Source organism: Amia ocellicauda, chromosome 16 (assembly GCF_036373705.1).
Source record: "Amia ocellicauda isolate fAmiCal2 chromosome 16, fAmiCal2.hap1, whole genome shotgun sequence".
In the NCBI taxonomy this organism is placed as follows: domain Eukaryota; kingdom Metazoa; phylum Chordata; class Actinopteri; order Amiiformes; family Amiidae; genus Amia; species Amia ocellicauda.
Window position 1 is genome coordinate 13,167,528 of NC_089865.1, and position 14,825 is coordinate 13,182,352.

General features: G+C 33.7%; 2 protein-coding genes across 7 annotated transcripts in view; both read left to right on the top strand.

Annotated features, from left to right (window-relative positions):
* The window catches only part of hoxd3a (homeobox D3a), a 30,580-nt gene that overhangs the window by 7,099 nt on the left and 8,656 nt on the right, over window positions 1–14,825 (top strand). For 2 of the 6 annotated variants that reach the window (XR_010804720.1, XM_066687396.1), the window contains exons 1-2: window positions 7,399–7,927; window positions 13,669–13,737. The gene's annotated coding sequence lies outside the window, so the exon portion shown is untranslated. Of the gene's footprint in view, window positions 1–3,765; window positions 3,884–7,398; window positions 7,928–10,442; window positions 10,884–13,668; window positions 13,738–14,825 lie in introns of those variants that run through there. The other 4 variants (XM_066687401.1, XM_066687400.1, XM_066687397.1 and 1 more) reach the window with 3 other exon arrangements.
* Window positions 1,182–4,237, top strand: hoxd4a (homeobox D4a). The gene is made up of 2 exons (XM_066687404.1): window positions 1,182–2,897; window positions 3,334–4,237. Exons 1-2 carry the CDS (start codon window positions 2,489–2,491, stop codon window positions 3,633–3,635), a joined length of 711 nt encoding a protein of 236 aa, XP_066543501.1. The 5' UTR covers window positions 1,182–2,488; the 3' UTR covers window positions 3,636–4,237.

Genomic DNA, 14,825 nt, shown 5'->3' on the forward strand with positions numbered 1-14,825 from the left:
CTAACGTGCATGGTATGATACGCGTTTGTCAAGATGTGTAACGTTATTTTTATTGACTACACACACGCACACACACACACATATATAAATGAATTTACATTTTTGTAATTTTTCATTATAGACTATATTTTAAAAAATAAAAATAAAATTAAATATAAAAAAAAAAAGTGTACGCCACCTGACAGGCCTGTATTAAATATTTCGTTTCCTTCTGATTTAGTATGAGGACAAGTCAATGTGCAAGGAATATTGAATTAAAATATTACATCTATTCAAAACGAATGAATAATTCTGACATGTTGTCTTCCATTCTTGAAATTGAACTCACTCATATGTATTTAGCATTGGACGGTCCCAGATATCCCTCTTTGGTAATAACCTTCGAGCTGGCCGGTCTGACCAGGGGCTTGAGTATCAGTCGGGTCATTCAGGATTCATGAACTTTTGTACTTCTGCTCGGCTGTCGGCAACGAAAAAATAATGAAACTTTGTGATATGTTTGTAAATGATTTAGTCTGACCTCATGCCCTTTAGCCTCTGCCTTATATGTGACCAGTCTATAGCAAATCTGGAAAGACTCGATAGAGACTACGAATGCTTAAGCAAGTTATTTTCAGAGAAACACCTCAATGTAAGTATGCTATCTTGTAATTTGTGTGTTTTTATAGATATACTCAGGTGTTCAGCATACCTTACACTACCTATGGACCTGTCCGCTGAAATAACTATAGTTCTAGCCCATGTTTTATTATTATTATTATTATTATTATTATTATTATTATTATTATTTGTATACATTGTGCATTTCTAATACACAATGTAATAAATAGCATATTCGTTTCAATTGGTGAGGTACTTGAATAAATTGTGATATATGTATATAACAATCTGGTGATTTTGGTCTTGAGCAGACCTGCACCGGTAACATTTATTATAGAGGTAACCTTGAAATACCTCAATGAAAACATTTGAATCCCAAAATTCAGAGAAATGTACATTATTTTTGTTAAATCTATTTTCAATGTGAATGTAATTTTTAGACTCGAATGTAGGGAACACAATGTACTTGTTTTAGTGAATTGCTATAGAGACTTAAATCCCGTCGTCTATATATACCCTGTAGAACCGAATTTGTGTGAATTAACCACAGTCACAGATTCGGTTCTAGGGGAGTATATGGTCGATGCAAAAACTTCAAAAATGTTTTTAACACTGCTTTAATTGAAGTACTGTACATCTGCATTGTTTTTGTTGCATATTATTTTGGTGGAATATGTATCGACGTTTACATTGCTGAAGTTTTATTATATATATGTAAATGCATACGAATATTTGTCTCAGCCGTGATTAAAGAGTGCAGTTATTATCTTACACAGTCCCCTAAGATTATTCATTTAAGCGACTGAATTCATTTTTCGTTATTCCAAATAAACACATATACATATAATCTGTTTAGAGAGATAGTTGAATGCACAAGGTGTTTGTCTGTCCGTCTGTCCGTCACCTATCTATCTATCTATCTATCTATCTATCTATCTATCTATCTATCTATCTATCTATATATCTATCTATCTATCTATACATATCTATTTATGTCTGTCTCTGTGTGTAAGGGTGTGTGTAACTGTGTTTAAAAAGAAATATAGAAGCGGATTTTTAAAATATATCTTTATTGGTATCCATAATGTTATTCCTTATATTCTATTATTATTATTATTATTATTATTATTATTATTATTATTATTATTATTATTATTATTATGTGTTTGTGTGTATTCATTCTCTATTAGTTACTGAACTCTTTGCACCCCTTCAAAGGCAGGGATTGGGGATGAAATGATGAGATTCTCGTAACTCTTGGATGACCCCATGCTTGACAAAGACGGTCCTCATCAATTGTCCTCGGGCTTTATGTCCCTCTTTTTGTGCCACGGGACTTTTGTATCTTTGTGTTTGTTTCTCTGTCAGATCTCGTTGGCTTTGGTTTGATTTAGACCGTCACGTCGTAATTGAAATTATATATATATATATATATATATATATATATCGAAATTGTCATCAAAACGAATCATACAAACACACAAATAAAATAAATCTTCTATACACTACGATTGTTCTTTCATAGGTAGGGGAAATAGATAGGGTCTGAGATCCAGTTAATGAATATTCATATTGTGGCCAGTCTTGTGGGTTATATATCTGCATGTTTCTTTTTGGGTTGTTTTTTTTTTTTTTAATTTCGATGCTAATGATCATGTCGATGTATAGTGTAGCGTTTTATTCAGCAAAAATTTGAATATATAGCAAAGTTTGTGAAAATTGCTGCTAGGTGTATACTCACCCATTAATAGACTCCCTCTACCTCTATTGGCTCCTGCGGTCACATGGGTGCCTAACTTTATTCAGTTGACAGCAAGTAGGAGGGCTTTATGGAGGGAGAAAAAAAGACAACTCGAGAAAAATTAGTATTTTCTACCTTCAGAAATTAATGGCCATGAGTTCGTATATGGTGAACTCCAAGTATGTGGATCCCAAATTTCCTCCTTGTGAGGAATACTCGCAGAACAGCTATATACCTGACCAGGGCCCGGGGTATTACAGCCCACCGCAGGACCCTGATTTTCAGCATCCAGGCATCTATGCTCGGTCAAACTACACCGAGCAGCCTTTCAGCTGTAGCACTGAGCCGGGCTCGACAGTGCAGCCGCGGGGTCATGTGCAGGAGCACCCCGGCCAGCAGAGCCACTTCCCCGCCCCGGCTGAGCAGTGCCCACCGGTCCAACTGGCCGGCCCTCGGTCCTGCGGCCAGCAGCCAAACACCAAGACCCAAAACGGGATACAAGCCAAGCAACCAGCAATAGTTTATCCCTGGATGAAGAAAGTCCACGTTACAACGGGTAAGACTGACTTTCCTATACCTCTCCCTCCAGCCCCTCTCGGGCTAGTTGTGCTGTAATCTTTTTTTTTCTCTCTCTCTCTCTCTCTTGTGAAGAATGATTCCGTGAAATATTTATGGGTTCTTTTGAAGGGGCCGCCAATTACACCAGTCATAAATTTTTATTGCTGAGGAAATAGGCCGCTATAGCCATGTGGTCGGATTCTCCACGATAGAAAACTCCAGTGGACTCATGTTGATATTGTATAGTTTCATTTGTTTTTGTTTTATCTTTGAAAACTTAAAAAAATATATAAAATAATTACATACTTTGAAAAATACTATACTGATCTATTTTATAGTTAATTGAAATGTGTTGCTTATAAACTGCATATCTTTGGAGGACGGTTTCATTACTTTATGCACTACTTATTTTGTATTATTATTTTTAATTTCAGTAAATCCAGATTTCACCGGAGGGGAACCCAAACGATCAAGGACAGCGTATACAAGGCAGCAGGTTTTGGAACTGGAGAAAGAATTTCATTTTAACAGGTATCTGACCAGGCGGCGTCGTATTGAAATTGCGCACACTCTGTGTCTCTCTGAGCGACAGATCAAAATCTGGTTTCAGAACAGGAGGATGAAATGGAAAAAAGACCACAAACTTCCCAACACGAAGGGCAGGTCGTCGTCTGCCTCTAGTCAGCATTTACAGACTGTGCAAAAGGACAACCAGACTGAGATCACAACTTTATAAACCAGGGGGACAATGCATTTTCTTCACACTTCGCCATGAACTGTACATAATAGACAATGCTCCATCAACATTTGCATGGTCCAGAAACATGCCCTTTTCTTGGTTGTGCTCATTCATGTAAAACAAACAGGACAAAACTGTCGTCATCTGGAGCTGCAATGTTTGGACACTGTACTGCATTGCCATCACGTCGACCATAGTAACTTTTTAGGTGGTGCAGAAGATGAGTGAATCATCACTTCAACGAGGTACAGTAGTTCACTAGACATGAAAATATACCCTATTGGACAATGTTGCGATTATTAATTTTATAATGAAGGTCCGGTGCTTTATTGTGGTAATATTGTTTACTTTAATATACTTATGTGTAATGTTTGGGCTTATTTTCCTGACGTGCATTTAAACAGGTATGAGAAAGTGGCCTGTGATTTAATGTTTTTATTTAAATGAAAAAACATCAAAAAACAAAAATATATGTGAAGTTTATTGTGCTTATTAAATTGCTAGTGTTATGTGATAAAATTTTGCATTTTTTCTTAAGAAGATACCAAAATTGATGCATATAATTTTAAATAATAAAATTAGTTATTGCATATGAAAAAGTCAGTTTCCTGTAGCATTTTTTATGAATGTATATTCAACAAAGAATTAGGTATTATAGTATTAAAGTTAGTTTTTGAAGGTTATAAACGAAAAACATTTCCTTTAAATTGTAGATTTCATCATTTTTATCGTGCCATGTTTTATATATATATCATTCTATTTATCTATCTAAATCTAACTATATATAAAACATTAAAATAAGATTATTTAATTTGAGTAAGTACATATTTTTTCAGATATATGACTATTTATTTATTATTATTAATAATAATATTACTATTATTATTATGGATACTCTTGTGGAAGTAATGCTATTTCATTCTCAATTATAAACTATAGGGTGTTTTTCTTAAGTGTTTATGGTGATTTGCACAAGTTATCTAAAGTGTTTGGGAGCAGTATATATTCGTTAAAGGAAAGCTTTACGTGTCGTAGATCTATGCGTGGTGAACGTGTGAGGGAGCAAACAATGTTGACATTTTCATCGTACACATACAAAATGAAACTGACTTCAAATATGTTGGGTGATATATAACGGGATAAAAACTACATGCTACATCAATATTCAAATAATATACAACAACACCAGAATTGTTTTAAATAAAATACGTAATGTCTAAAACTATTTTCTTTCTTCTGCTTCAATATTTTAAACTTTACATTTTTCATATATATATATATATATATATATATATATATATATTTATATATATGCATATATATATATGCATATATATATATACACACAAACATATATATATATAAGGAGATTTATGGAAAGCACGCAGGGTTTTTTCTGGGGGTGGTGCTTAATAACACACCAAGATTTAAACAATTTAAACAGAATAATCTAATACAAAATAAAATAAAAACATTTACATTAAAATATAGTATAATTCACATCTTTATTTCTGTCTAATAGTTAGTCAGTGTTGTTTCCTGAAGCTTGCAAATGAAATTAGTTGAACATATCCAAGTGGTATATTAAGGATAAGGTATTCTTGACATCATTGTTTCTATGAGAAAACGCAGAGTTCACGCACAGCAGAGATGTCTTCTCACGGTGAGAAGCTCGGAAGGTATTTTAGTGAAGTTGGGCGAAGCTGCTGCAGCAGGTTCATCCAGAGGACAAAGTTTCTATTCGATTAGCCGTATTTCAGCCGGGAGGATTGACCTCTAAACCCTTGACCTCTTGGACCCTCAGCCTTTTCTACTGCAGACAGGATTCACATTCAGTTTTAGTAAATGAGTTTCTTTTGGCATATGGACTGTACGGTTAATGTTGGAATTCACATACTAGTTAATTGTGAGGTTTTAGTTCTGGTAAAGCCAGTGAGAGTTTCCCTAAAACGAGTTTCGTCCGCTTGAAAACTTAAATCGTAAATGTAGACTGTTTAATGATGATATAAGAATATATTTTAGTAAGATTATTATGAGTATTTGTGATTTATTGGTAGTGCCAGTCATTGAAGCACTGTTATTAACAGGAAAATGCACTTAAAATACGCAAACGTATATTATTTTAAGGGTAAAAGGACAATGACATTGTCATGACATTGTATTGATATCCGCAACTGAACAGAACGTGTATGTTCAGATTTAATGTTGATTCCAAGCGTATACTATTCACTATATTATTCATTCTGAAAATATATTTCAACCTAATATTTTGGTTACATTCATTTCTTACACAAAATAATCTTGATATATACTAATATTATAACTAGTTGTGTTAGATATATATCATACAGTTTAATCTAAGCTGAATTTGACATTTGTAATTTATGTATTTGCTTGTTTGTTTATTAACTATATTAATTAAGACAGGGATAAAAGCCTGCTAAATAGATATGTGTGCCCAAATAGCAGCAATGTTAGCTTTATTTTTTTTTTAATTAACAGTAATTTAAGGGAAAATACAACACGTGTGAAAATATCTATCATACTGAAGATAGCAGAGCTAACATCTGAAATGAGGTTAATCCAAAAGATGTATAGTTGAAGACGTATTCAAAATATGAATAAAATGAATATTTTATCGAGTAAATTACCTCACAATGACCTATTATTATCATCGTTATTATTATTATGGTTATTATTATTACTACTACCACACTGGAGAGTTTTAACAGTATTTAAAAACGTTATTTCATAAAATATTATTACATTATTATGGACGCTTTAGTTTCTGTTATTTTGTATTATTGCTGCATTTTGCATAATTCAAAAGAGACTCAACCGAATACTGAAATAAATTCCACCTAAACGTTAAAATAGTTTTGTTAGTGATTGTGTTGTTTATTGCATTTCTGAATAAAAACACATAGACTACAATAAACTCAATATATTAGACGTTGCTGGGTAGCTTTCCCGTAAAACTTGCCGATACATTTATGTTGCATTTTCCAAACAAAAGCCAACACAGACATTAAAATATCTGTTTGGATTAGAAAGTTAACATATAGGATTGATCCTCGAATGAGAAGCAGAAGATAGGATGTATTTAATATTTTACAGATTATGGCTTTACGTGAGAAATGTGATATGCATATCTGCATCTGTGTCAGTGGGTGGTAATTATGGATGTCTGTGGGAGTGTGAGTGTAGTGTGAATCAAGTGCTACTTCTGTGAGAGGGGGGAAAATACATATTGATCTGATTTAGACAGAATTACCTAAAATATAAGCATTAGCATTAGAAAATGAAATTTAGACTATCCATACATATCGTGGGTTTGCATATATATATATATATATATATATATATATATATATTATACACACACATATATGTAAAAGTGGGCTTACCTGTCTCCATTTACAAACATGCTTATTTGACTTATTTCTAAAGCTTTTCATCCACTTTGACCCATATCGCACTTGCTGAGTCTTTCATAGATACCTCTTCCACAGGACAGGGATATAAGATTTATGTGATTATCCACGTGAGATCTTTAATCTACCGATTTTTGCATTGTAATAAAGGAGTTTATGAGATGTGTTCACAATGAGTGATTATTTACAAGCCGTGTTTTGCTGCCTCAATCTATCCGATACACAGAAAGAGCAGGCGCTGCTTTGCCAGGTGTGTGTAGCATTATTATTCATAGCGTGCCATTGTGGTTTGCATGCTAAAAATAACAGCAATAGTAAAACTGTTCACTCTGCTCTGCATTGTATTTTGGGAGAGAAGCGATATATCTGATAGGGTGAGCCTGTGTTTTTGAATGTGTTTTGAGTATTGGCTTTACTGGTGCGAATGAAATAAATGAAAGCACAGGCAGTGGCACTAGCAATGACACGGCATTGAACACAGCGCAGCCAGACCCACAATGGCTCACAAACGGCCATGTTTGATATCCAGCTGTTCGTGGAGCTGTCCTCGTCTTGCAAGACAGCTCTTTAAGACATATTAAACTGTGCAGCCTGCATCCGAAGATTTAACCACGAGACTATAAGAAGGTTTCTTTTTCTTTTTTTCTTTTTACTTGATTGGACCACGTGATTCTCTCAATAATTAATGCAGCACGTCCCCTAGAAACACGGCGTCGTCATTAATCGCCAAGGCAAAGGACTCTATCAGACTTGAAAACTGAAGAGATCCCCAAGAAAATAATATACAAACGGTCCGGTATCCTACGCTACTGTAGCCAGCACTTTTGTATAGCATCTGAACAAATGGGAGGCTTGGTAGGTAAACATTTAAGTTTCATTTTGAGTAAGATGGTAAATGAACTTAACTGTCACATCCTTGATAAATAGCGCCCTTTGATACGTGCTCTGTGCTTCCATTAGACAGCCTGAAGTTGTAATGGGCTGTTATAGTGACCTTTTTCATGCTGAAACCCTTTTTTTTCTAATCATATGAAATGATATAAAATACTGAAAGGAAATATATTCCAGAAGGAATCAAATCTATCTATCTATATCTCTATATAGGAATAAATGGACACTGGTTTGTATATATGTATTTAGTGGTTAAAGAGCTTATTTGGTCTATTTAGATTGTAGTAAGAAGAACAATGCAGGCTTGGGCACCTATTGCCTTTTCTTAGTGGATGCATGCGGCCTCGGCGTTTTAAAATGTCTGAAAATGGGTCTTGTATCTTGAAATAGTAAGTGCATAAAAAAGACATTTGCTTAATAACGTTTATTTGCCTATAATGTTAATCTCTATACATGTTTGTCTTTGTGTATGTTTTGCGTATGTGAAAACGTATATGAAAAACGAAACATTGCAGGTGATGCTTTTATTTGATGCAGTTTCTACTGTTTTTGTGTGTTTTACCCATCTTGTTGTAATGAAGAAGGAAAAAAACGAGTTCCAATGTAATCAATGGATCACAATACAGAATTATTCATAAAACCAATGATGACAAACGTTTGCATATCACTGATGTGACTGGGGAATTGTTTACAACCATTAACGTCCCCCTTTAATGCTGGGCATCTTAGGAGAAAACAAAGAAAACAAAAATCTAACTCCAGCAGGAGGGGTACGAGATATTGAACTCGTGCATATAATCAAAGCATTAATAAGACACAATAATTGGGATTTTATTTAAGAAAGAAGTGAGAGTTATTTCAGCAGGTTGGCAGTTGCCTGCGTTGTTGTAAATCACTGCAAGTCATTCCTGAAAGGGTGCGAGGCTGCTGGGGGGCCGGGCGCAGACTGTAAATCTTTCAGTTTTATTGCCCTATAACATATGCTGCGATGCTAGGAGTCTTGCATCCTTTCCTCGGGAGAAGTTCCCGCAGCTAGATTCCCACCATCGGCGAAGATGATCACTTTCTGTCTCGGTTTTCAATCTCCTGTTTCCACTGTGTGCAATAGCTTTCTGGGGCATCAAATCGCACATAAGACAACGTTTAGTGCACAGCGCAAACAAACAAGGAATAACACCATGAAACAATATTTGCATTATTTTTTTATTCAGTTGTACATATTCTATGTATTCTATTTGTGTACGCATATATATATATATATATATATATATATATATATATATATATATATATATATATATATATATAGCCAATCCACACATAATCGCACACATACTGAGAAGACAGGGATCGAACTTGTTACATCTCGAAGAGTACGGTGGATTTTTAAAAGTTTTTATTTGTACGTTAAAGGAATGCAGTTTAATCGTTAAATTCACTGATATTTGCATTGAGAAAAAAAATCAGCATTTAATTGAGAATTTAATTTAGAAGCATTTACTTATATAGATATCTATTACATGAAATGGTAATACTTTACGGTCAAACCTCCTGTATCAATTGTAAAGAATATTAAGAAATGTACAATATATTGGTTACTTACATGTTAAAGGATATAACCAACTTTTTCTCTGAGTGTGCATATAAACGAAGTTTTACTTAAAAATTGCTATAAAAGTATATATATATATAATTGCGAACACAGCTACAAAATCGCCGTAAAATAAAATCAGTATAGTTTTATGTTTATTGGTATATTGTATATTGGTACATGATATTAAATTGTACTGCAGACACAACAGAACAGAATAAGAAATACTGTGTTCTTAAACTCACCGTTGACAATTAACTTGATGTTTTATCCTAAAACGTAAAAGTAATTGAATGCAATTTCAAATAGAAGTAAAATAAAATGGGAATGATTTAAATAAACCGAGATGCCTAGCTCGTCCGATAAAAACTGTAATTTCCCATTTGAAATTAGAAAGAGCAATACAGATATCCAAATCGTTTGTATTTCGCTAATACATTGTATTATTATTATTATTATTATTATTATTATTATTATTATTATTTGTGTGTATTTGTTTACTTAGAAATTAAAAGTAAATGGAATTACGCCACACATGAGGTATAACAGTTAAATGTTAAATACACAGCGCTGTGATTCTTTATAACAATGTTTTCGGTCCGAACTTAAACGCCATATTGTAACATGGAGTGCAATATTGATACAGTTATGTTTTATTTTTCCAAAGCATTGCATTTCATCAGTAGATATTCGTCAGGTGTTGGTATTTTATTCTCAATATGAACTTATATATATATATATATATATATATATATATATATATAGATAGATAGATAGATAGATAGAGAGAGAGAGAGAGAGAGAGAGAGAGAGAGAGAGAGAGAGAGAGAGAGGGAGAGAGAGATGTGAGGTTATCCTTTGCAGCTCCCTTATAAAAATGGATTTGTGAGGCAGGGCTTTGTTGAAGTTCAGCCTCAATCAGAGAAATCTGGTATCCAGATCACGTGAACAAATATGCTTGAATTTTAAGGCAGCGCCTTTATTTGTCATTATAAAAGGTTTCCGATACACTACCAAAATCATAATTTGTGACTTTAAAAATCATACCTGGTGCTGTAAACTCTTTTTATCCCTGGGTGGTTGATTGCAAGCCATGTTTTAGGATAGGGGCACCAAACTGTATTCGCTTTTTATTGGTAGCTGAGTGTGAGTCTGTTTCCATTCTATCGGGAATACTGTCTGCATTGGTATATGGAAATGTCTGTAAAACCGCAAGATCAGGTTTAGGACAGTATTGTCTGCAGACAAAGGGTGAAGGATATATCCTAGAGACTGCAGGCGAAGAAATTGAGACTGAGAAGCCCAGGTTTATGATAAATTGATTCACAGGTAAGCAATTGCATGGCAAAATGCAACCTTTAACCATGGGTTTACATAATGCGAGGGTATAAATATGATTTATTCCATTTAAAGGGGGTGATCTTTATTAATGTCGCTTTTGCCAGCATAACCAAGCAAGCACGTTTTGGAAACAAAAAAATATGTAATTTATACGACGAGTTTACAGTTTTTAGCAAACATGGGCACTTTCGAAAGGTTACATCGGACACATGTCCTGCACATATATTTTGACGTCGGTTTTTAGCTGATTTCGCGGTTTGGTAAAAAAGAAAAGGAAATAAAAGGGGAAAGAAGCAGAAGAACTTTTCATGGTGTCATATAGAAAGTTAGATCGTAAATCACATTAATTTGTTGTCTTATCGTCATGGTATAGTTGGACTTGATTTATGTGATTTAAAGTATATTGCTATGTAAACTTACAGCAGTATCACATATATTTAATTGATTTTACCATTTTCGTTACATTCATTTGAATCATTTGTGGCAAATTATTTTCTGGTTACTTCCCATTTTAGTTTGTATCAATTTAACTTGTATTTTGCGCATTTTTGTTGGTATGGGAAATATAGACAATAGAAATGTTAATTTTTTCAGATTATGATATATCATTAAAGTATACTATCATGTTAAATGTATGTTTAGTGAATTTTCCAATATTTAAATAATGCACTTGTTTGTATTTTACTAATTTAACTTTATATAATTTGTTAGTATAATTTATTTCAGATTTATAATCGTTCTCTCTCTCTCTGTCTCTCTCTTTATATATATATATATATATATATATATATATATATATATATATATATATATATATATATATATATCATGAAATAGAAAAAAACCCGACATGTTTGCATCCAATACAGATACTTTAAAAGGCACTGCTGGAGATATATCATGTTTTGCTGTTCGATTATCAGATTATTTGCTTTCCTTTTTTAATATATTTTTTTTATTTAATTAATCACTCGAGTTTCGCACAGTCACCTATTGGATATTGATAATTACATGGAAAATGCGTTATACTGTAAAAGTGTGATCTTTGTTTCGGAAGATAGTCGGATGCTTTAGACATTTTTCATAGAAACATGCCTTCAAGCTACGGGCCTGCCAAGTTAGCAGGCTGAATCCAATTACCGAGAGCACCACTTCATTTAGCCGAATGGATAACATTTACTTATAACTTCACCTAAATTTCCTACAACACCTTTCTGGATTACATCTGAAATGAGCTCTGCGATTAAGAAGAAACTTTCTTTTCACGATTTTCGAGTGAATCCTATCTGACGAGGACCCACAGTTTACCCGAAAGCTAGAAGAGATGAAACGTGAATACCAAAGACAGCATTTCTTAGACTTCAAACACTTGCAAACATTAAGCACACTGTTTTACATGTTGGGATAAATATGTAATTCAATTCTTTAAATTAGAGAGTAAAGCATAAACTGATCGATAGAGTAAAAGAAAGAGTCAGAGATATCTGGAAAACAGCTATGCGAGGCTGTATTAGTAGTAGCCCATTGTGTTATTATATATAACAACTTACCGTAACAAGGCGTGGGCGAGAAACATTGTCGCCTAAGAAAAGAGGATCATGCCACGTAATAGAAATCGCATTAATTAAATCCATTAAATACATATTGAACAGGACGCACTCATTCTTCTTGAGCGACGTGGCTTTAGTGGTCAGATATTTAGCTTCTATAATAAATAACAATAATAAAAACCCTTATACTGACGTGCGACCATGTGAATACATTAAACAGGATCATCATATATCTGGCCTAAGACCGCAAACCTTATGGCATACAGCCTATCTGAGCCTTCTTCCTTAAGATATAATAGGACTATCTTGCCAATAGTGGTTTTAAAGTGTTGTCCCTTCAGGGGCTGTTTAAGCATCTAAAAGGCTGTGGTGAAAAGTTGTGCGATGGTTGCTTTGTGACTTATTTGAAGCGCTTCCGTTCGTTGTTCATTAATCTGTGAGTTATTGCTGAACAAGCCAAAGGTCACCCAAAAGGCTTATGACTGCTAAATATTTTTGGCCAGCTAGCCTTTGTGTAGATCTACTTCAGTCCGTTTTTTTCTTTTCCTCCACAAAATTTATTGTCGAGGTTAAACCTATGGCTCTAATGTGCAACAATAATTTCAAATATTTCCGGAATGATATCAGTGTTATTCGCTGTTGAATGTGCTGTAATAATCATTTTAATAATGCATAATTACAAGAGAACTGGGATATTATTCTCACATTATATGTTTTGTAGCACTTGGAGTTCGTAACATTATTAAATCTGTGGTAATATGGAGAATTGAATTTGAATTGCGTTACATTATGTATGAGTTAGGAATGACGCGTCTGATTTAAAAAAAAAAAAAAAACTCCATATATATATATATATATATATATATATAACATTATGTCGTATCAGAATACATGTTTTGGTACAACATATACCGCTTATTTATAATATATATAGGAAGTGCTTACTTATACATGTAGAATGGTCCAAATGGTTTGAAATATGACTCACTAGATAAAATTGCATTTTAACCCATCCTTTTGCGAGCTTGTTATGAAGTGCGTGAAAACAAGGCGCCCAGGTTAACCACCCTTTTGACTGCTTTTTAATGAAACTAAAAAGTGTACTTGGGGGCAAAAGAAACCATTAAGCATCATTAAATGACCAACAATGCATATGGAAGGTGGAAAAGCTATAATAATAAAAACAGACTATGTGATGAATGAAATGTTTTTTCATTTTCTAGGTCGGGACTCCAACCATGAGGAGAATTTGAAAGAAATACTCATTAAAATCGGCATTAAAGGCTTCTTCGGTAAGTTATCTTTCACTTAAAAAAAAAACATGTACAGGTGCTATTTGTTCATCTCCAAAGTCACAATTGTATTTAGTATAATACAAAAAAGAGAATAAATAATTCCCTTTAAATGCTGTTGTCGGAAAAAAAAAACGTTCAGATGAATTTATATAATAAATACCGTGTCCATTTGGCTTGTTTTAGGAATTAAATTATTTTCAAAATGCTACATTTGTAATTATATTAGTTTGAATATATACTTTTAAGTAACAAATTCCGACAAAAATATATATGTCAACAAACATCTTTCAGAACACACTATTATATTTAATGAGACAAATTATCTTTTAACATATCGAAACAGAAAAACACGTTTGTTTATCGAAGACATTTCATTATATTCAATTCAGATTTCAGATTATAACACATTCATATTGTATTTTAAAAAATCACGTGTGTTCAGAGTTACACATCGACTGCAGCTTTATTGTCTCTCATAGCGAATACACAGAGCGGTCCTGTACAATGCAAAGAAATCTGAAAAGAAAAATCAAACGATGAGATGAAAAGTGCAGCGGATACTTCATTCCGTATAGCGCCCAGTTAGTATCACAGGACACTTTCCATATTTTGCCAGGAGACAGATAATCCTTTAGGCTAAAAGTTTCATTACTTTCCTTTTTTTCGCGCGGTAGAAGAGGCTTCTGAATAAAAGCAAATGCCGGACGTGTGTTCAGAACTGGCCTGTGAAGATGTTAGGCTGTATTTATATAAACGGCCCCTCCATTCTGCTAAAGGAGAACTTGCGAAGTAGGGCATTCTTTTGCTGGCCTTCCTCCTACGCGCAGCCTGTTTTACACTTCTGAAGGTAGAAGTCTTGGGAAGTGTTTTTCTTTTCATTCCTTAGTGAAGCGTTTACAACCATAGCACTAGCAGTCATAAATTTTGCTGCGGCCCACAATGACAGGTGCATTGATATGCACTGCAAGAACTTTCGGCTTCTTAATAACTACTGTATTGGGCTGTCCACTTGCAAGGCCCTGATTCATTTTTGTATATTATATTACATATTGATTTAAAAACAGAAATCTGATTGTTGGGTATGC